Genomic DNA, 24,422 nt, shown 5'->3' with positions numbered 1-24,422 from the left:
TTCCTTCCTCACAGAGGAATTAAGGAATAGGTTGGGGAAGATTGAAAAGGAAAGCAAGGCACTCTGACCCCCAGGATGAGAGAGAGTAGTTAGGGTAAGGGGTGACAAATATGAAAGGGGAGGCAACAGAGACTGAACAGGTATTTTCTACAGGGATATAAGTAATTTGCCCTTTCTTTTTAACCTCCCCAAATTCATCCCTCTTTCCTGCCTGAAGAAAAAAGTTATGATTCTGAAAGCTAGGGGAGTTCATTTTACTTTTACGTATGTCTGTCAATAATACTAAGTATTTCACCTCTTCAAGTAAATATTGGCCTGCAATTCCATCTCATAATTTTAATTTATAGCAGTTTTAAAACTCTTTATGAATGAAGACTGCTTATACAGAAGACTTCATTAGTAATAATTTGGTTACATGACAGCTGTGGAAAGTTAAGGACTTAGTACCTATACCTAAAAAGACACTGAGACAATATTTTTAAATTTGTCTCTGAAAACAGTAGATCAGCGATTTACATGGAGCTATGATTATTTCAACAGGAATTACAAAAATGTAGTTGATTAAACTGACAACAACACATATAGAACCTAATATACTATTTTGCTAAGAGTAATAAGATACTGTTCTACTTAGCTCTCACCATAAGTGTCTTGAGATCTGCTCTTTCTGACGGATTCTTTTTCAAACAGCTGTCAACGAAGTCTTTGAAGGCATCAGAGAATATCCCTGATGGTAACTTTGGAGGTGGCTCATTCACAATGTAATCGAGAAGTTCAAATATTGCCATCGGACGAGGGCCATTGGTGCCTTGCTGGAAGTTGCCTGTTAGGATACAACCAGGGCAAATTAACATACCTTTTTATGTATTCTAAATGTTCAGAATTACAGAAGCTAAGATAGGTTACATGTAAAAATCAAAGCAATATCATGAAGTTCAATTTCTTAAGATAAAATTTATGAAAGCTATGTGCCTGAAGAAATTATGAAAAAGTAAAAAGAAAAGTGAAATAGTGTTCTCAGATGTACTGTAGGCATAATTCCTGATTATACCAGGAACAATTTACCATTACAAGGTGGTTCATATTTCATCTGTGACAACAACTCTGGTGCATTTTTGAAAACTTTCAAGACTGTTAGCCACAATAATTCTCACAACTGTTTGAGAATATAGAAAATGTAAGAACTGGAAAACATGTTCCAAGCTATTTTTCTCCAAAAATTCCAAACAAGTTTGTAGAAATTTTGGGAAATAAGGTACAATCTGAAATAATGAGCAAGGTAAATTATACTTCTCTATTATGTTTGACTGCACTATGGATAAAGCACATTTAGAACAGACGATTTAAATCATTATGTGGTTCTACACTGAGTATGGGGTGTGTTCTGCAGAAGAAAGTTTTGCCGACTTCATCATAAGTTATCAAAAAATCAGCAGGGGATTACCAGAAGAAAAACTGCATAAGCTGAGTAGTGACAGCCTGGACATTCACGATGGTCATGGCGAAGGCTTCGATAGTGGCTCAAAGTTAGCAGGAAAATATGAATGTGTAAAGATACATACATTAAATAATAATAATAACAACAACAACAATTCCACATAGTTCAATGGCCTCCTGCAATGTCCCTAACCTACCCCATTTAACTAACCAGGTGCAAAAACGTACAGTATAGAATCTAGACCACATGTTGTTTCTAAAGTGCGCATCATTTATGACGGCGGCCAAGTTTGGTTCGTCCTGCGCATCTGACGTCACAAAACACAGTCAGCCAATGAACAGGTGCGCGTCATTTATGATGGCGGCCGAGTTTGGTTCGTCCTGCGCATCTGACGTCACAAAACACAGTCAGCCAATGAACAGAGAACGACGTTGCCAGAGCTCGACTGCAGTGCAGAGCACGGACGAATGTCTTCGGTTTTAGAAACGTTCAGTCATAAATATAGTAATTAAAGAAAAGCCATATCTTGATAGCAGTCTTTCTTTTATAGAAACTTTGGAAAAAGCATTCTTTATACCAATTGCTTCACATTCTATTAATTAACTAAACCAAACAAGCAATAAGCCTCCTAATTCAGGCAATAGCAAGGAAAGGTGTTTGTATCATTCTCAGTAACCGCTTTTTCGCAATAAAGAACAGCGGTAATTGTTATTTCCTATTGTACTTCGACGAAACGTGAGTAATTCATAGTCATACCAACAGTGTTTGTCGGTATTTTGTATGATATTTTAATGTCTTCCAGGAGATGTGTTGAATGACGAGCTATGTTAGCATAATGGTTAAAGTGTACGGCTGCTAAGCGAAAGGTTCCGAGTTCAAACCTTCTTCGGTGCTTAATATTTTCTTTATTTAAAAACAATATCGAAGTGTCTTACTTCATGAATTTTATTCGTTTGAAAGTAATTTTTTGAAATTTCTAGTGGCAACTAAAATCGACCATATGGAAAGTATACCATTTGGACTTTTACCTCTGCAAACTCTTCAAAATTTCGTACAATGGTTTACTACATCTAATGCTGCACAATAACTGCATTGAACATCGAAACAAAATTAAGTCATTTATGGGGGGAAGGTATCAGTCAAGAAGATGTGTAAAAATCACATTTTTGGGCCAAATAGTGTTTATGAAATCAAATGATAAAGTGTTTCAAAGCAGTCGAAACACCATGTGTCTGCACAGGCGAGCAATGCAATGCTGACAAAACCGCGCGCATCGCGGAATGCGGGGAGCACATCTCTGTAGCAGCAAAAGGTTTAATGCGGCCGTGGTGCCTTTACTTCATAAACTGCGCGCTCCCCCCTAAACGTAAGTTTGCGAACTGTACTACGGCGCTGCTTCTCTTGGCGCTTACAACTGGCAACGCAGCTATCTCCCGCATCTGGGCGGGCATGCGTGAACCGCCAAGATAAAAGAATTGAACTATAGTGATTCCTCACACTGTTGAGCGGCGAGAGCTAGGTTAAAGCAGAGACTGAAAACTCTGTTATCCAACTGAGATTTGATTCTGCAACCACTCTGTTTCCAGACATGTGGTTTACTGCTAGACCACCAGGCCCAACATGTACATAGATAGTTCATCTACTTGTATTGGTGAGTGAATTTAGGATGACTAACTGTTCTGAAACTTTATCAATAATTTATAAATAAATCCAGCACAATATTTAAAATTTTAGTACTAATTTCAGAGTAGCATATAAAGAAAGTTTAAGGATAAAAAAAAAATGTGGTCACAAATTTGCTTTATGATATTCCGAAGAACCACACACACTATTACTTTAGCACTAAAAACTGTCTGATCACCCTGTGTTTTACCACGATACCCATGAATCCTGTTTATCAGGATTCCTTTGGGAAATTAATATATCTGGCTACTCTGGTTAATGCTTATTTTTCCATTTAAAATTTCTGTCAGACACAATTCTAAAACTGCCAGGCTATATTTCTTCAATTCATCTGATTTACATTTGTGCACACACAGCATTTTCACACTAACAATTCTTAGGGTCTCAATTGTATGAGACAATAAACAGAACTGCAATCTACAAAACAAGTTCATAAGATAATATACAGACACTTGCAACAATGACTTCCTACTCAACCACTTGACTGTTATCAACAATTGTTTCTGCAGTCACTGTCTCACATTGTTGCTGCATTCATTAAGTTAGATTCGCACTGGAGTCATGGCTGTTTTTTCATGAATCATTCACAAAAAAAAAAAAAAAAAAAAATAATAATAATAATAATAATAATAATAATATTAACTTTCATTGTTGCTCCAGGTGTCATTGTGAAGATCGAGATACACAAGTTGTTTTATGCCAGTCACACAAATACAAGTTTTAGCTAATTAAAAAAGTTAAAAAGTACATCCTTCCAAAAACAATTAGTATTCAGACAGAGGCTCAGAATACTGTATATTTAGCCATTGCCGAAAACTAAGAACTTTCAAACAGTAACTTCCCGAACAGCGCGCGGGAAAAACAAACACCTAAACCTTTCTGTTCGAGCTCTGATTTCTCTTATTTTATTTTGATGATCATTCTTACCCATGTAGGCTGGGCTCAACAAAATATTTTTGCATTCAGAAGAGAAAGTTGGTGACTGAAATTTCGTAAATAGATCTCATCACGACGAAAAACGTCTTTGCTTTAATGCCTTTCTAATGACCCTTTTTTTTTTTTTTTAAAATGTTTTGTAGCCAAAACCAAATACAGGGAGTCTCAGTCAAACCTCCCTGATTTCAAGGACCCAGGAGAGAAAAACCACAGTAGATATGACAATGAAAAATGCATCACATTGTAGAGCATCTCAAAGAATTTATACTCCCACATCAGAAGTACCAAGTATCATTGTCAGGGTGTGGCACGGTTGCATGAAGTGAAAATGGTGACTCCGTAGCGGCATACGCAAGCAGTAATGTGGTTTGCAGAAACAAAATCACCAATTACTGTGCAAAGAAATTATCATCGTGTGTATGAATGTGATCCACCTGATATGAAAAAAATTAAAGAATGGTATAGGAAGTTTCTGGCAACAGGAAGTGTTCTGAAACATTCTGGTGGTGCACGTTATGGAGTTTCGGAAGAGACAGTGGAGGACATCAGACAAACATTTCTCAGAAGCCCACATAAGTCAATTCATCAAGCATCTAGGCAACGTGATGTACCTCAATCAACATTGCATTGTGTAGTTCACCAGCATCTTCGTATGAATGCTTACTAAGCACAAGTTCTGCAACATCTGATGCTGAACAACAAACCACGCCGACAACAATTTGTTGCGGATATGCTGCAGTGTATTGATGTGGATGCCAGCTTCCTGGAAAGATGTTGATCATCAGATGAGGCACCCTTTCATCTATCAGGAAGAGTTAATAGGCATAATGTTTGGATTTGGGGTCTGCAAAATCTGCACATTGTCATTGAACATATTCATGATAGCCCTAAACTAAATGTCTGGTGCAGGCTAATGCACAACAGGATTGTTGGACCATTCTTCTTTGCGGAACGAACACAGTGAATGGGTCAGTGTATCTGGACATGTATCTGAGGGTACACAAACTGCTCTAACAAGACTTGCAACCCAGCATCATTTTTCAACAAGACAGAGCTCCGCCACATTGGTCAACAGCTGTTCGCAAGTTCCTGGATAGGAACTCTCCCAATCGTTGGATCGGATATGGAGGACCCACTGCCTGGCCACCACATTCACCCGACATTACACCGCTTGATTTTTTCATATGGGGATTCGTGAAGGAGCACCTGTATGCGACCAAAGTGGACGATATTCCTATGTTGCGACATTGTATCACAAATGCGATTGCAACAATAACAGAGAAAAATGTTACAAAGAAATTGTCCAGCAATTGAATATAGACTCGATATTCTTCGTGCTACAAATGGTTTGCAAGTAGAGGTGTATTGATGATAAATAAGGAAATTCTTTGAGATGGTCTACAATGTGGTGGATTTTTCATTGCCGTATCTACTATGTTTTTTTTTTTCCTGGGTCTTTGAAATCAGGGGGGGTTTGAGTGGGACACCCTGTATGTTTGTAATTCTACAGTGGAAGTGCTCTTTTGTACTTTTTGCCAAACTTTCAAAGAATGTTTTAAATAGCAGGACAATGTAAAGTTGGGAATTACATACATAAATTTTACATTTTTATAAATACTTCGGCATTCCATATTTTTGATGAAAAATAAGAGATTATAGTTTGTTTAAATTTCTTCTGGTGAAGTTCTTTTCTATCTGGTGTTCTAGGTCATACATTTGAGAGTTGTTATGTTTACATCAAAAATTTAGCAGAAGTCCAAAGGTGTTTACAAAACTTATATACTGAAATGTGAAATGTGCAGTCAAATTTTAACTGTGCTGTTGACTCCATCTTAACACCTCAAAAACAGACATATTTCACATTTCACAAAAAGTGTCAAAAGTATGTGGAATTATATTTTTATTTAAATTGTTTGGGCTTTGCTATTAGTTCACAGCGTAGTTACCACTTCAGAAATTGCTACACATTCCACACTCCACTTGATGATGTCTCACTGCATATCAAAGTTAATCCGCTCTCTCTCTCTCTCTCTCTCTCTCTCTCTCTCTCTCTCTCTCTCTCCAAAATAATATGCCAAAAATTCCAATGCAGTTCATACTTTTGTCATAATAGGCACCACATATGTGACAAATTTGAAGGTAGTTTGTATATTAACCAGAATAGGTACTACCATAGTTCATGTTTACGGTTGCCAGATTTCCTTTCATTCAGACTAAGTTATAGCCCAACAGAAAACACTGTTCAATAATAAAACTATGAAGAACGCTACTCAGAGTACAATTATAGTTAGATTGGCAAAGATGAGATGCAAATCGGTAGAGACATGAATTGCCCGAACTTTTAACGACTTCTACTGATTCAGAACTAGATAGCCCAGACTTCAAGGAAGTGTACTGAATAATTTTTGTAAACACTATTTGAATGAAAACTACTAACCAACATCTGCGACACAGCCGATAAACTTGACTTCGTGACTGAATGAATGCTCAAAGCAAGGAAATGAAAAGTAAAATTATAATAATGTCCTGCGGCTAACTCATATTTGAAGAAGAAAGTCTTCACTGCTCAAAAACTTGCTGTAAGAATAATATGTGGTTCTCAGTCATTATCATCTTTAACACATCTGTTTGCTGAGCTGGGCATCTTGACTAATATTTCGATATATATTTATTCAGTTTGTTATAAATAATCCACTACAGTTCCAAAGGAATAACGATGGGCACAAATATAATACCAGAAGAAAAAATGCTATCCATTGCTCCACATTAAGGTTGCCTTTAGCACAAAAATGGGTGCACAATGCTGCAACTAAAATTTTTGATCACTTACCCAATGATATAAAATCTCTGATAAAAAGCAAAGTAGTTGTTGTTGTGGTCTTCAGTCCTGAGACTGGTTTGATGCAGCTCTCCATGCTACTCTATCCTGTGCAAGCTTCTTCATCTCCCAGTACCTACTGCAACCTACATCCTTCTGAATCTGCTTAGTGTATTCATCTCTTGGTCTCCCTCTACGATTTTTACCCTCCACGCTGCCCTCCAATGCTAAATTTGTGATCCCTTGATGCCTCAAAACATGTCCTACCAACCGATCCCTTCTTCTAGTCAAGTTGTGCCACAAACTTCTCTTCTCCCCAATCCTATTCAATACCTCCTCATTAGTTACGTGATCTACCCATCTAATCTTCAGCAAACTTCTGTAGAACCACATTTCGAAAGCTTCTATTCTCTTCTTGTCCAAACTGGTTATCGTCCATGTTTCGCTTCCATACATGGCTACACTCCATACAAATACTTTCAGAAATGACTTCCTGACACTTAAATCTATACTCGATGTTAACAAATTTCCCTTCTTCAGAAACGATTTCCTTGCCATTGCCAGTCTACATTTTATATCCTCTGTACTTTGACCATCATCACTTATTTTACTCCCTAAAAAGCAAAACTCGTTTACTTCTTTAAGTGTCTCATTTCCTAATCTAATCCCCTCAGCGTCACCCGATTTAATTTGACTACATTCCATTATCCTCGTTTTGCTTTTGTTGATGTTCATCTTATATCCTCCTTTCAAGACACTGTCCATTCCGTTCAACTGCTCTTCCAAGTCCTTTGCTGTCTCTGACAGAATTACAATGTCATCGGTGAACCTCAAAGTTTTTACTTCTTCTCCATGAATTTTAATACCTACTCCGAATTTTTCTTTTGTTTCCTTTACTGCTTGCTCAATATACAGATTGAATAACATCGGGGAGAGGCTACAACCCTGTCTCACTCCTTTCCCAACCACTGCTTCCCTTTCATGCCCCTCGACTCTTATAACTGCCATCTGGTTTCTGTACAAATTGTAAATAGCCTTTCGCTCCCTGTATTTTACCCCTGCCACCTTCAGAATTTGAAAGAGAGTATTCCAGTTAACGTTGTCAAAAGCTTTCTCTAAGTCTACAAATGCTAGAAACGTAGGTTTGCCTTTTCTTAATCTTTCTTCTAAGATAAGTCGTAAGGTTAGTATTGCCTCACGTGTTCCAACATTTCTACGGAATCCAAACTGATCTTCCCCGAGGTCCGCTTCTACCAATTTTTCCATTCGTCTGTAAAGAATTCTCGTTAGTATTTTGCAGCTGTGATTTATTAAACTGATAGTTCGGTAATTTTCACACCTGTCAACACCTGGTTTCTTTGGGATTGGAATTATTCTTCTTGAAGTCTGTGGGTATTTCACCTATCTCATACATCTTGCTCACCAGATGGTAGAGTTTTGTCATGACTGGCTCTCCCAAGGCCATCAGTAGTTCTAATGGAATGTTGTCTACTCCCGGGGCCTTGTTTCGACTCAGGTCTTTCAGTGCTCTGTCAAACTCTTCACGCAGTATCTGATCTCCCATTTCATCTTCATCTACATCCTCTTCCATTTCCATAATATTGTCCTCAAGTACATCGCCCTTGTATAAACCCTCTATATACTCCTTCCACCTTTCTGCCTTCCCTTCTTTGCTTAGAACTGGGTTGCCATCTGAGCTCTTGATATTCATACAAGTGGTTCTCTTCTCTCCAAAGGTCTCTTTAATTTTCCTGTAGGCAGTATCTATCTTACCCCTAGTGAGACAAGCCTCTACATCCTTACATTTGTCCTCTAGCCATCCCTGCTTAGCCATTTTGCACTTCCTGTCGATCTCATTTTTGAGACGTTTGTATTCCTTTTTGCCTGCTTCATTTACTGCATTTTTATATTTTCTCCTTTCATCAATTAAATTCAATATTTCTTCTGTTACCCGAGGATTTCTATTAGCCCTCGTCTTTTTACCTATTTGATCCTCTGATGCCTTCACTACTTCATCCCTCAGAGCTACCCATTCTTCTTCTATTGTATTTCTTTCCCCCATTCCTGTTAATTGTTCCCTTATGCTCTCCCTGGAACTCTCTACAACCTCTGGTTCTTTCAGTTTATCCAGGTCCCATCTCCTTAAATTCCCACCTTTTTGCAGTTTCTTCAGTTTCAATCTGCAGTTCATAACCAATAGATTGTGGTCAGAATCCACATCTGCCCCTGGAAATGTCTTACAATTTAAAACCTGGTTCCTAAATCTCTGTTTTACCATTATATAATCTATCTGATACCTTTTAGTATCTCCAGGATTCTTCCAGGTATACAACCTTCTTTTATGATTCTTGAACCAAGTGTTAGCTATGATTAAGTTATGCTCTGTGCAAAATTCTACAAGGCGGCTTCCTCTTTCATTTCTTCCCCCCAATCCATATTCACCTACTATGTTTCCTTCTCTCCCTTTTCCTACTGACGAATTCCAGTCACCCATGACTATTAAATTTTCGTCTCCCTTCACTATCTGAATAATTCCTTTTATCTCGTCATACATTTCATCAATTTCTTCATCATCTGCAGAGCTAGTTGGCATATAAACTTGTACTACTGTAGTAGGCATGGGCTTTGTGTCTATCTTGGCCACAATAATGTGTTCACTATGCTGTTTGTAGTAGCTAACCCGCACTCCTATTTTTTTATTCATTATTAAACCTACTCCTGCATTACCCCTATTTGATTTTGTATTTATAACCCTGTAATCACCTGACCAAAAGTCTTGTTCCTCCTGCCACCGAACTTCACTAATTCCCACTATATCTAACTTTAACCTATCCATTTTCCTTTTTAAATTTTCTAACCTATCTGCCCGATTAAGGGATCTTACATTCCACGCTCCGATCCGTAGAATGCCAGTTTTCTTTCTCCTGATAACGACGTCCTCTTGAGTAGTCCCCGGCCGGTGATCCGAATGGGGGACTATTTTACCTCCGAATATTTTACCCAAGAGGACGCCATCATCATTTAATCATACAGTAAAGCTGCATGTCCTCGGGAAAAATTACGGCTGTAGTTTCCCCTTGCTTTCAGCCGTTCGCAGTACCAGCACCGCAAGGCCGTTTTGGTTAGTTTTTCACAGCCAGATCAGTCAATCATCCAGACTGTTGCCCTTGCAACTACTGAAAAGGCTGCTGCCCCTCTTCAGGAACCACATGTTTGTCTGGCCTCTCAACAGATACCCCTCCGTTGTGGTTGCACCTACGGTACGGCCATCTGTACCGCTGAGGCACGCAAGCCTCCCCGCCAACGGCAAGGTCCATGGTTCATGGGGGGAAAAAGCAAAGTACAATTTGAAAACAAACTGAAAAAGTTTCTCCTTGACAACTCCCATAATCCACAGAAGAAAATCTATTATTGTAAAGTGTAAAATGTTGTGGGTAGGAAATACTAGCTCACATCTGTTTACTTAATAATAATAATAATAATAATAATAATAATATTCTTGTAAATGTACAGCATGTAGTCATATTTACAAATTAATTTCTGATGTAAATACAAAATGACTCATTCCACATCATTATAATCTATCATGCAAATGACACATGGAACTTGAAAATCACTAGTAAATACAGATTTACCCAAAACAGATTTTTCTCAACTTTTAATCATTGACCTTTTACTTTCTGTTTTAATTTATAATTCATGCACCATTAACAATTTATGACGAGTAAATGAAGTGTTCTTATTTATGAATCTTACTAAAAACCAATATATAATTGTTTCTACAAATAATATGGAAGAGATACTGTTTTACTTTCAGTTTTTCGATAGTTTATACAATTAGTAATTTAGTTACTACAGTGATGCATTTAATTTGTTGTGAGCTATAATTTTTCATAAACATAGTTCATTTAAGTTATGGTTTTCAATAGTGCTGCATTTTTATTAAATCTACTAACAAAATCATAAAATTGCTAAATCCGTGAAAGACAAAAAAGTGTAGTTTTATAGGGAAAAGTAATCAGCTTTAGCAGTTCTGTCAGGAGCGTATGACCATCTTAGAAATTCTTTTAGTAATATTGTAACTAAGATTAGTTGATTTCTGTTATCAAATGTAAAGAGTACAGTAAACTCACTGTGGGTGGGAGACTGTGGAGGTGCATCACCATTCTCAATTCTTTTTGGTCCAAAGATAGCAGCAAGTGTTTTAGCATCTGGTGGTGGAATAGGATACATTCCTATTGCCATCTCTACCAATGACAAGCCCAATGACCAGATATCACTTTGGACTGAGTAATGTGTTCCTTGAAGACGTTCAGGCTGTTCAACACACGAAATGCATTAAAAGTAAGAAAAAGACTGCCAGTGACACAGCCAGCACAACCATGTTGAAGCTTACCGACATGTAGCTCCTTGTTCCTACAAATGAATTGGCCATAGAATCTATTAACTGACCAGACACTCCAAAGTCACATATCTTAATCTCTCCACCACTGTTTACAAGGATATTACTTGGTTTCACATCTCTGTGCATTATGGCATGCTTGTCTCTCAAATAGCTCAATCCTTTTAACACCTGAAATTTCAATCACAGACAATTCATTGCTAAACATCTGATAATATACAGATGTGAATATAATAGAGGGAAACATTCCACGCGGGAAAAATATATCTAAAAAGAAAGATGATGAAACTTACCAAACAAAAGCGCTGGCAGGTCGATAGACACACAAACACAAACATACACACAAAATTCTAGCTTTCGCAACCAATGGTTGCCTCGTCAGGAAAGAGGGAAGGAGAGGGAAAGACAAAAGGATATGGGTTTTAAGGGAGAGGGTAAGGAGTCATTCCAATCCCGGGAGCGGAAAGACTTACCTTAGGGGGAAAAAATGACAGGTATACACTCGCACACACACACATATCCATCCACACATACACAGACACAAGCAGACATTTGTAAAGGCCTTTACAAATGTCTGCTTGTGTCTGTGTATGTGTGGATGGATATGTGTGTGTGTGCGAGTGTATACCTGTCATTTTTTCCCCCTAAGGTAAGTCTTTCCGCTCCCGGGATTGGAATGACTCCTTACCCTCTCCCTTAAAACCCATATCCTTTTGTCTTTCCCTCTCCTTCCCTCTTTCCTGACGAGGCAACCATTGGTTGCGAAAGCTAGAATTTTGTGTGTATGTTTGTGTTTGTGTGTCTATCGACCTGCCAGCGCTTTTGTTTGGTAAGTTTCATCATCTTTCTTTTTAGATATATGATAATATACAGAGATATTTATACCAAATGGAAGCACATAACACTTTCTGAACACTCACAGCAGACGTAATTTTTCCAAGAATGGGTTCTGGGATCTTGCCTGCTTTCTTCAATATCAAATCCAGTGAACCACCATCCATGTACTCCATACAAATACTAATCTCGCCATCGCTATAAAATGAAAGGCACATGAATGTACACAGTTTTTTCCACTGTAATGATAGTTTAAAAAAAAGTTAAGTGAAATGCAATTACACTAGCACAAAATAGGTCCAAAACAGAATTGCCAGCATATACACTCTGAGACAAAAGAAGCAATGCACCACAAAGGAATTATCTGAGTGGGACAGAAATCAGTAGATGTGATGTACATGTACAAACAGACAAATGATTACAATTTCAGAATAATTGGATGATTTATTCAAGAGAGAGAGATTCACAAATTGAGCAAGTCAATAGTGCATTGGTCAACCTCTGGCCCAGCAAGCAGTTACTTGCCTTGGCGTTGATTGGTAGAGTTGCTGGATGTCCTCCTGAAGGATATCGTGTAAAATTCTGTCCAATTGGCATGTTAGACTGTCAAAACCCCAAGCTGGTTGAAGTTTCTACTCATAATGATCCATACTTAGGTTCTCTTACCATGTTTGGGTGGCATTGTACTGCTGAAATTTAAGCACAGGATGGATTGCTATAATGGGCAACAAAATGGGGCATAGAATATTGTTGACGCGCCGCTGTGCTGTAAGGATGCCGCACATATAAGCTAATGGGACCTACTATGAAAAGAAAAGGCAACCCAGACCCATTGCTCATGGCTGTCAGGCTGTCATCCAATAACTCTATAACTCAGTGCAAAGCAGAACAACTGTTTTCATAAGGGCCAGAGATGGACCAATGTTTTTGACCAATGTTTTCTCGACTTGCTCAATTTGCGAAGCTCTTTCTCTTGAATAAATCATCAAATTTTTCTGAAATTTTAGTCATTTGTTTGTCTGTGTATGTAAATCACATCCACCAATTTTCATCCTATTCAAATAATTCCTTCATGGCATGTCACCCCCCCCCCCCCCCCTCCCTCTCTCTCTCTCTCTCTCTCTCTCTCTCTCTCTCTCTCTCTTTGTCTTAAGAGTGTATTATGGTCATAATGTATCAAGAACATGCAAAATATGTCACAGTCATATAACTTGATAAACACCACAGTACCTGTAAAATGCTCCATAAAACCCAACAATGTGAGCAAAATTGCACTCATGGAGAACCTTCAGCTCTCTAATAATTTGCTTCTTAATAGCAGGTTTCACTTCAAGATGAATTAGCTGCAAAAGAAAATGTAATGCCAGAATCTGTATATTTAACATGAAACGATGAGTACACAAAATGCTTGTTTAATTGCAATGAACATATTTTTTTAACACAACATAATTTTTATGAACAATAGTAACCAATCACAGTCATGTTCACAATAAGAAAACTGTACACTTTAGTGGACAGGTTATAAATCAAACACACATCCTTTCAAAATGGAGCAACTAATAAATTAGTGATGTGGTGAAGAATAGTAAAGTACTGTTGTGACATATGAGACATGTACATCATTCTTCCATATACGATACCAGAAACATTGCAAAAGAAACCGGGACAAACTGACTACCTCCAATTGTATCTAAACTTTCACAGTATTTGTAAAATTCCTTGGGGTTCAGCTGGATAACAAGCTAAAATGAAGCCAACATATTATGTAGAGTTGACAACAGGGCATCTTGTAGAAGATTCTTCAGGAACCTTAGGAATCTATCACTGATGTGCCAATACACTTTCTCCATACTGGTTTTTGTGCTTATTAGTAACAAGACTGACTTTAGGAAAAAGTGTGAAATTCACAACAACAATACTAGAGGTAAAAACAGTTTCCATGTAGGTTATACATCTCCATCAATGATTCAGAATGGGCTTTTGGTGTAAAAGTGTATAACAGTTTGCTGCTAGACATCAGGCAATGCTCCCAGGCAGTGAACAAAATGAGTGGGGAAGCCTTTAGTTGTGATATTAATTCATGGCTTGTTTTCTAAGTACCATTTTGAAATAATATAAAAATTCACTGATTCTTCTTAACAATTTTATTTTTACATGAAAGCCTGTATTTTTAAATAGTTTTTTTTACATGATTCTCACCGATATTGAGGCACTTATTGTATCATACAACCAGATTTCTGAAAACCATTCTTGCAGGAATCTGATACCTGATGTGATTTGGCAACAATTGCACCTCTTAACAGTTTAAGAAACTCACCACGTAATGTCAAAATCATAAAGCATCTGTTCTCTCTCACTTTTTCATCAACCTCCTCATGCCCATTTGTATGGCCATCTATAAAAGGTCTCACCCACTTCTGTGCTATCCCATTGCTCACAATGTTTTCTCCATACAATTCACTAATCTGAAGATGCATTTCAACCCCTTTCACACCTTTAGCACATAATACACAGTCAGAGGGATTATCAGAGGAAGCATTTCAAATCTTACAATCAAACAAAAAATGCTGAATATTGGTGGGAATTACGTAGAAAAGTAGATTACAGTACAGGCTTTCACGTAAAAACAAAATTGCTAATAAAAGTCTACTTGTTTTATTTTTATTTCAAAACAATACTTAATTAAAAAAACACGCCTCATTATTTTCAACAATGTTTAAAGATTTCTCACTTAGCTTTTTTTTCTTTTTCTTTTTTTTTCTACATAAATGAGGATTCTTACAGACTAATATATCACACTCTGACACCCTAGTTGTGGTAGTAGATGAACACGTGTGTGTCTTCTAGCACTAGAGGACACATTATTATTGTGAAAAATGTACTTCTTGTCCTTATTTTATTTATTAATCACAAGTATGGTACATCATGTTCTAAATGAAATTCTGTATTCTTAAAGTTATAACATCAGTAAAGATCAGAGCCAGACCAGATGTTTTCAGCCAAGAAGAAAGTGACAATGACACAAAAGATACAACTTTAATTAATTTTCAGTGAAGTCCGACTGTCTTTATGCAGAATAGGATTCCAGAGCCTTCAGCAACAAGGGACATGAGACTCAGATATTCGCAAACAAAGTAAAAGAATACCACACACCAATGTTAATATTACACAGATTTTTAACTTTTCCAGTATACAGACAGTTGGTACTGTTCTCTGAAACCAATAATGCTATATGAATGATTAGAAGCTACCTTTGTTTTAACAGTTGTGGCTTCTCAAGTAATTCAGAGTGATCCAGAAATAGATCTCATAGTTAACAATTTGAGTAGATTAGCACCACTGTCATTGATTGTTAATAAACTTAAGTACCCTGTTGTGGTTACAACTGCCTGTTAATGTATAACTTTATTTGTTCTACATCCCTGAAGAGACCCCCCCCCCCCCCCCCCCCCGCCTTTCATACTGTGATGTATGGAACACAATATGTGAATAAATCAGTGTCATTATGTAAATAAAATCTTCAAGACACTGAGGTTGAATAATAATCCAGTTTCATCTGACAATGCATAAAACTGAAAATATCTCCAAATTTGAAGGAAATTATACCTTACCAGTTGTTCTTCCAAGAAATTACCTTACCATCTAGCTTAGACCATTAACTGCTTGACAAGTAGCAATGTGAATTGTTAAAGTACCACTATTCTTATGGTGTGTACTCTCACAAGTAAGTAAACTACCAATAGCTATTGGTGTATAGAATATCATTAGGCATCATACCAATCAATGATTCCGATGCCTAACTACAGGAAGGGTTAGTGAAATATTGGTGCATTTGAGTACGGACTTACCATGAGTGCCCAAAAGTATACAGCAGATTCAAATCAACATAGGCACAAAGCTTTTCACATGTCATTGTGTTAAGAGTGTACAATGAGCATTTCCATTCTGGAACATCGCTCTCGGGAAAGCAATATACAAGTGAAAAATGTGCATATGACAAGGGTCACTACAATTATCAGTAGCAATAGGAAACAATCTGTTTTATTTTTTGCAGATTTTGGTGTTATTTTCTGATGGCTTATTTTTTAATTATTTTCTTTATTTTTGTTGTATTTTACTGTTTTTAAGAGTTATGTTGAAAATGAACAAACACCTATCAGTTTGTAATTATACAAGTCATTTAATGGCATTGTGTAATTACAACACCAAAATGCTCGTAAATCAGATAATTTTATTCATTACAATAGGCCTATTTTGGCAAACAGCCTTCATCAAGTTACCTTCAAGTAAATGGTACATAATTTTGGTACAATATTTCAAATGCTGTAAGAAAATGGTTTTAACATCCACACGTTATTGTGATCCTATCCCTTTGTTTTAATTTCATTCCATTACTTTTTAGTGTTCTTCAAGTAGTAACAACTGGTTATACTATTTGACAGATATACCAGTGATATTGTATGGTTACCTTCAGTTTTGTTGGACATGCTGTAATTTCAGCAATCTTTGCTAGTGGTATCACTGGTGATCTAGTGTAATCTGTGATTGTTTTGTAATATTTTGTATGTCTATCAATTTTTTTTATTAATGATTTCAATAAAGCTTTTGGTGTATTTTCTGTGACTTAGGACAATTTGCTCATGAAGTATTTTTAGAGTCTGCAGTCTTCAGACAACTGAAACCACACTACGATTCGTAGATGGAGACAGAGAGATGAGTACAGTAAGCAGTTTCAGAGAGATATCGATTGCACTGGTTATTCGGAGATGAAGATGCTAGCACAGGATAGAGTAGCACAGAGAGCTGCTGCATCAAACCAGTCTTAGGACTGAAGACCACAACAACAGCATCAAGCCATATCTAGTATAACAAACTGTTATTACTCCTAGAACACTAATGGAGTATAATTAGAACAAGGAGATAGCAACAGAACCACCATAACATATGGATATCGAACCCATCTGATGTATGTAACAAATTTTATAATATTTTCTAATTAATACTTATGTATAATATTATAAATATTGTACCAAAATTATGTTACATGATGGCTATTTGCTGAAGCAGGCCAATTGTAGCAATACAGTTATCTGACTTAGCAATGTTTTTGAAATCTTAATTACATACATTTATCAATTATATTCACCGACTTCACACATCTCATTTTGTTCCATTATTCTTAAAAAAATTCTCCAAACCCATTAAGACTAACTCATTAAAGAATAAATAATTCTGCATCCAAACAAGGTTGGAAGTTTTTCAAAAGAAAGCATTCTCGTAACTTCAAATTTCTATTCAGTGACAATATGCTATCATCACTTTAATACAGGGTATTATATTTATCCTGACCATACCGAACAAATTTTGTCCAGAAGCAAAATTAAAAATGTATGAGTCAAATGTTGTGTAACTATCAGGTGGATATTAATCATTATAATTTCCTTACTTGTAATTTTAAACAATGGAAAATCCAGGATGGAATAACAGCAATATGAAAATGATAGATTGCTACTCACCATATAGCAGAGATGTTGAGTCGCAGACAACCAAACAAAGATGCTACTAAACCCATAAGTTTTGTCCAGAAGGCCTTCTTTTGCAATAGACAACATACACACACTCATTCAAGTAAACGCAGCTCATACACACGTGACCACTGCCTCTGGCTGACCTTGGCAGCCACAGACAGTGATCATGTGTGAGAGCTGTGTTTGAGTGAATGTGTGCGTGTCTGTTGTCTACTTCAGAAGGAGGCCTTTTGGAAAAAGTTTGTGTGTTTAGTAGTCTTTTTGTTGTGCCTGTCCGAGACTCAATATCTCCGCTATATGGCGAGTAGCAATCTATCCCTTTCATATTACTTACGATTTTGTTCGTTATGAAGATATGAACTGCTGTCCATTTTTTAAGTAGTATACTATTATTTTTTATTCACTACTCCATTTCCTCTCTTAAAGACTTGTTCAAAAATGTATCACAGTGTACCATTAACATGACATGACACTGTTAAAAACCTAATACAAAACTGACTTTGACTCTCCGGTATGAGTACACAGTGTAGGCACCCAGGATAACTTAACTCATCCACTTGCTTGAGGTGACAGTAAACAAATGAAAATACAAAGAAAATGCATGAAAGTCATACAGTCAACCAGCTACAGTTGAAGTTTGGTGTAAGTACATTGCACAGCAACGAACGGAAGGTAGAAGTGCTGCTTGTCTATGGAGAATGTAAATTTAGCAGAACACTAATTGCAATACGGTGGGGAAGTGAAGCCTTGTCAGGATATCACTCTCTGTAGAGTTCCTCTGCCTGCATAGCATTATGCCTATCATCAACAATGATTAAAATAATGATAGTGCAATTTTTAATCAAGAATTGCCTTTCCTGTACACAACATATCATTTAAAGGTATTATAGAACAGCACTACATTTAGTTCTATCATAAATAACAAAACAATATTGCAATTCCTGTTCTACTAACTTACATTCTCCACAGATGAGCAGCATTTCTACTTTTCCCCCCATTGGTGTACACTGTACTCACATAAAGCTTTAACTGAACATAGTTGACTGAATGACCAGTTGGCATTGTCCACATTTTCATTTGTTTACTGTCTTCTCCAGTATGTGGAGAAGTTAAACACAATATTATGTTACATTTTTAATAATGTCGCATTTAATGAGTGGTACACTGTAATACACTTATGAGCAGCTATTGAGGAGTGGAAGTAGATTACCAAATGAAAAACAGAGGGTGCTGTTTAAAAAGATTTACTGTTGTTCATATCTTTCATAAAGTTCTTGTAGAATATAAATACTTTTGGATTAAAGGATACCACTCATTGAAAACAATATGCAGCTGAGCACAAAATGCTCAATTTCAATGGCTGCTTCACACCCTGAGTGGTCTGGATCCTTCGCTAAACCACCAGCTTCTCTGAACTATGCAAATGGGAATTATGTTTACAACACATCCTCTGCTCTCATAATCATCCTATTGTCAACCTCACTATCCCCGCCCTCTCCATCCATGCTTTTTGCATTTCTTCATTAACAGAGCTCATCATTATAATCCTATTGTTGAAATAAGAACCTACTGCTGTCAACACAAACTTGCATATAAAGGTGACCAAAAGAATTTGCGGGCTATCTGACAGGTGCAACTCAGTGTGTTTCACAGTTTCCTTCATCTCTGCCTGAAATATTTCTCTATGTGTTTTTCATCAGTTTGTTAGTTTCATCATAAAAGTTACTTTTCTCATTTTAATGAATGCATCTGCAAATTGTTTTTCCTTGAAATAGAAGTCATGGAATTACACTCCAAAACGTTTCGGTGTGTGTGTGTGTGTGTGTGTGTGTGTGTGTGTGTGTGTGTGTGTGTGTGAGGTTGGGAGGGGAGGAAGAGAAAAGCACAATGCATTTTGAAGAGATTTTTAAATCAGAAAATATCAATTAAATTGCATATAAATGTGAACAAAAAACTGCCAAATAAAGCATTTCAGCTTAAAAAAATGTGCAAATCAACATGACACCTGCTCAGTTTGCTTCTATCAACCAATCATAACACAGGGCCCATGACAACATGCCAATGTGTTTTTGGTGGTAGAACAGAACTCAAGGAATGTTTATCACAATATTTAATCAAAATTATTCTGTGGTGACAGCCTGATCTGTAGCATAACCCATGTGACCAAAGGAAGCAAAACAATGAGCTGCCATGTTTATTTACGTATCTGAAAACTGATGAAATGCAGAAGTACAGTATGAAACATATAACAGTGAACCTGCCTGGTTAACTATGTGAGTTAAAGCACTGCTTCTGGGCTGGGGAGGTGTGTCGACCCCAGACTGAATTCACCCCCAGAAGATTAATGATTAATTTCCCACATCCCACTATGCGTTACTGGACTGGTACCAAAGTCCCACCTCAGTTACAAGATTCATGAACATTTGGAAAACTTACGCTTACTTTTACATGAATAATACTGCATACAGAGATTTGGAGTTCACAAATTCCATCTCAAGTGTTAATAGTGGTGACAGGGATGGTACATGGCCAATCCTTAAGTTAAGCCTGGAAAGTTCGTTCATGAAATATGGAACACTGACTTGGCAGCTGATATCACACAAGAAAGGAATCATATGAAAGGAATTCAGGGAGCCAATTTCAGCTAATGTCTCTTCCACCTCAACTCTGAAATAGAATTCTTGAACAACAGCTGAGAAACAGCTTCCCAAACATCTGTTGCTCCAAAAAAATATTGTTTCCTTTCAGTATCCGTGACTGTTAGTCTGAAAGAATATTTAGTGTGTGGGAAAGGATAAAGAATATCATATGAACCACAATGATGCAAAATAGATTATCATAAAAGCAATCAATTATTGACAAAATAATTTAATTGGATGATTAAAAAAATCTACTCACCAAGCGGTGGCAGAACACACACATAGAAGACAGTTGTAATTCGCAAGCTTTCTGAGCCAGTGGCTCTATCTTCAGGCAGAAGGGTTGAAGGGGAAGGAAGAGGGGTGAAGGAGAAGGACTGGAGAGTTCTAGGAAAAGGGGTAGATTTCAGGAAAGTCACCCAGAACTGCAGGTCAGGGGAGACTTACCATACGAAATGAGAATGGCGGACTGACTGTGGGGACTGCATTGAAAGAGATCTGAACACCTGAGAGCTTAAAAGGTGGAAGACAGGGTAATATGTAGACAGACATTACTGCTTAAACATCATGCATGAGTTAATAAGAGAGAAAAGGTAAGTGCATTGCATGTAACAGAGGTGGGAGGGGGGGCAGTGAAAAATAGATGGGAAAGACAATGAAAGATGAAGAAAACTAAAACAGAGTGAAGCAAAAAGTAGTTACTGTGAAAAAATGAGTAGATCAAAGAAATTAATGTAAATCAGGGACAGGTGGGTGGCGAGAAGCAAGGACATGCTACAGTGCTAGTTCCCACCTGCATAGTTCTGAGAAACTGGTGTCTGGGGGAAGAATCTGGATGGCACGTATGATGAAACAGGTGCCGAGGTCATGTTTGTCATGTTGTAGAACATGCTCTGCAACAGGATATTGCGAGCTGCCAGTATACACCCTATGCCTATGCCCATTCATCCCAAATGGTAATTTGGTGGTAGTCATTCCGATGTAGAAGGCCAAACAGTGTCTACATAACAGCTGGTATATGACGTGTGTCATTTCACAGATGACTCTCCCTTTGATAGTATATGTTTTGCCTGTTACAGAGCTGCTATAGGTGGTGATAGGAGGGTGCATAGGTCAAGTGTTGCAGCAGGAGCAGTCACAGGGGTAGAAGCCATAAGGTAGGTAGATGGGTGCAGAAGGAACATTGGGTCAGACAAGAATATTGTGGAGATTGGGAGGGCAATAGAAAGCTATTCTATGTGTGGTGGACAAAATTTCGGACTGAATATATCTCTTTTCAGCACATGATTTTAGGAAGAAATGGCCCTGCCGAAGTAGTTGATTAACACATTCCACACCAGGCTAATAATGTGTCACCAGTGGTGTGCTCCAAAGTTGTTTTTTGGAGGGATCAGCAGTACCAGGATTGGAAATCTGCTTTTTAACTAGGCTGGTGGGGTAATTACATGCAGTGAAAGCTGAAGTGAGAATGGTGGTGTATTGCTGTAGAGTGTCTGCATCTGAACAAATCGCGAAGACAGCAAAACGAAAGCTGAAATTTTAAATTTAGCATTTTAGAAATCTTTCACGCAGAAGGATCGTACAAACATACCACCGTTTGAGTCTCGTACAGATTCCCGTATGGAGGACATAGTGATAGACATCCCTGGGGTTGTGAAGCAGCTGAATGGGTTGAAAATAAATAAATTGCCAGGTGCTGATGGGATTCCAATTCGGTTTTACAGAGAGTACTCTACTGCATTGGCTCCTTACTTAGCTTGCATTTATCGCGAATCTTTTGCCCAACGTAAAGTCCCAAGCGACTGGAAAAAAGCGCAGGTGACGCCTGTATATAAGAAGGGTAGAAGGACAGATCCTCAAAATTACAGACCAATATCCTTAACATCGGTTTGTTGCAGGATTCTCGAACATATTCTCAGTTCGAATATAATGAATTTCCTTGAGACAGACAAGTTGCTGTCCATGCATCAGCATAGCTATAGAGAGCATCGCTCCTGCGAAACGCAACTCGCCCTTTTTTCACATGATATCTTGCAAACCATGGATGAAGGGTATCAGATGAATGCCATATTCCTTGACTTCCAGAAAGCGTTTGAGTCGGTGACCCACTGCAGACTCCTAACTAAGGTACAAGCATATAGGATTGGTTCCCAAGTGGCTCGAAGACTTCTTAAGTAATAGAACCCAGTAAGTTGTCCTCGAAGGTGAGTGTTCATCGGAGGTGAGGGTATCATCTGGAGTGCCCCAGGGCAGTGTGGTAGGTCTGTTGTTTTCTATCTACATAAATGATCTTTTGGATAGCAATGTGCGGCTGTTTGCTTATGATGCTGTGGTGTACGAGAAGGTGTCATCATTGAGTGACTGTAGGAGGATACAAGATGACTTGGACAGGATTTGTGATTGGTGTAAAGAATGGCAGCTAACTCTAAATATAGATAAATGTAAATTAACGCAGATGAATAGCAAAAAGAACCCCATAATGTTTGAATACTCCATTAGAAGTGTAGCGCTTGACACAGCCACGTCGATTAAATATTTGGGCGTAACATTGCAGAGCGGTATGAATTGGGACAAGCATGTAATGGCAGTTGTGGGGAAGGCGGATAGTCGTCTTCGGTTCATTGGTAGAATTTTGGGAAGATGTGGTTCATCTGTAAAAGAGACCACTTATAAAACATTAATACGACCTATTCTTGAATACTGCTCGACCGTTTGGGATCCCTATCAGGTCGGATTGAGGGTGGATATAGAAGCAATTGAGAGGCGGGCTGCTAGATTTGTTATTGGTAGGTTCGATCATCACGCGAGTGTTACGGAAATGCTTCAGGAACTCGGGTGGGAGTCTCTGGAAGAAACGAGGCGTTCTTTTCGTGAATCGCTACTGAGGAAATTTAGAGAACTAGCATTTGAGGCTGACTGCAGTACAATTTTACTGCCACCAACTTATATTTCGTGGAAAGACCACAAAGATGAGATAAGAGAGATTAGGGCTCGTACAGAGGCATATAGGCATTTTTCCCTCATTCTGTTTGGGAGTGGAACAGGGAGAGAAGATGCTTGTTGTGGTACGAGGTACCCTCTGCCACGCACCGTATGGTGGATTGCGGAGTATGTATGTAGATGTAGATGAAATACATTTGCCTGGGATGCCAAGGTTGTATTGGACGGAATGTTTGACATGGAAAGGATGGCAACTGTCAAAATGTAAGTACTGTTTTCTGTTGGTAGGTTTAATTTGGACAGAAGTGTGTAGCCGGCCTTCAGTGAGAATGAGATCAACATCAAGGAAAGTGGCATGGGATTTGGAATATGACCATGTGAAATTTAATTGGGAGAAGGTATTCATAGATTCTAGGAACTTTAGCAGGTCAGCCTCACCATAAGTCCATATGGTAAAGATGTCATCAATGTATCTAAACCAAACCAGGGGCTGAAGACTTACAGATCCCAGGAAAGTGCCCTCCAAGAGACCCATGAAAAGGTTGGCATAGGAAGGAGCCATCATTTTTCTCATGGCTGTTCCCCTGATCTATTTGATTGTCTGCCCCTCAAAGGTGAAGTACCAATCCTGGTACTGCTGATCCCTCCAATAAGCAAATTCGGAGCACACCACTGGTGACACAGTATTAGCCTGGTGTGGAATGTGTTAATCAACTACTTCGGCGGGGCCGTGTCTTCCTAAAATCATGCGGTGAAAAGAGATATATTCAGTCCGAAATTTTGCCAACCAAACCTAGAATAGCTTTCCGTTGCCCTCTCAATCTCCACAACATTCTTGTCAGACCTGATGCTCCTTCTGCACCCATCTACCTACCCTATGGCTTCTACCCCTGTGACTGCTCCTGCTGCAACACTTGACCTATGCACCCTCCTACCACCACCTATAGCAGCTCTGTAACAGGCAAAACACACACTATCAAAGAGAGAGCCATCTGTGAAATGACACACATCATATGCCAGCTGTTATGTAAACACTGTTTGGCCTTCTACATTGCAATGACAACCACCAAATTACCATTTAGGATGAATGGGCATGGGCAGAGGGTGTATACTGGCAACTTATAATATCCTGTTGCAGAGTATGCTCTACAACATGACAATCATAACCTTGGCAACTGCTTCACCACACGTGCCATCCTGAAGA

The 24,422-nt window shown here is 38.1% G+C and overlaps 1 protein-coding gene across 2 annotated transcripts in view; it reads right to left on the bottom strand.

The window, feature by feature from the left end:
- The window catches only part of LOC124621882 (dual specificity mitogen-activated protein kinase kinase dSOR1), a 91,544-nt gene that overhangs the window by 12,254 nt on the left and 54,868 nt on the right, over positions 1-24,422 (bottom strand). For both annotated transcript variants that reach the window (XM_047147349.1, XM_047147350.1), the window contains 5 exons: positions 13,342-13,454; positions 12,198-12,309; positions 11,272-11,448; positions 11,009-11,192; positions 642-823 (listed from right to left, as the gene is read on the bottom strand). In XM_047147349.1, the coding sequence (XP_047003305.1) occupies positions 642-823; positions 11,009-11,192; positions 11,272-11,448; positions 12,198-12,309; positions 13,342-13,454 (768 nt within the window). The remainder of the gene's footprint in view (positions 1-641; positions 824-11,008; positions 11,193-11,271; positions 11,449-12,197; positions 12,310-13,341; positions 13,455-24,422) is intronic.

This window comes from Schistocerca americana, chromosome 7 (assembly GCF_021461395.2).
Source record: "Schistocerca americana isolate TAMUIC-IGC-003095 chromosome 7, iqSchAmer2.1, whole genome shotgun sequence".
NCBI lineage: Eukaryota > Metazoa > Arthropoda > Insecta > Orthoptera > Acrididae > Schistocerca > Schistocerca americana.
This window is presented reverse-complemented; position numbering and strand designations above follow the sequence as displayed.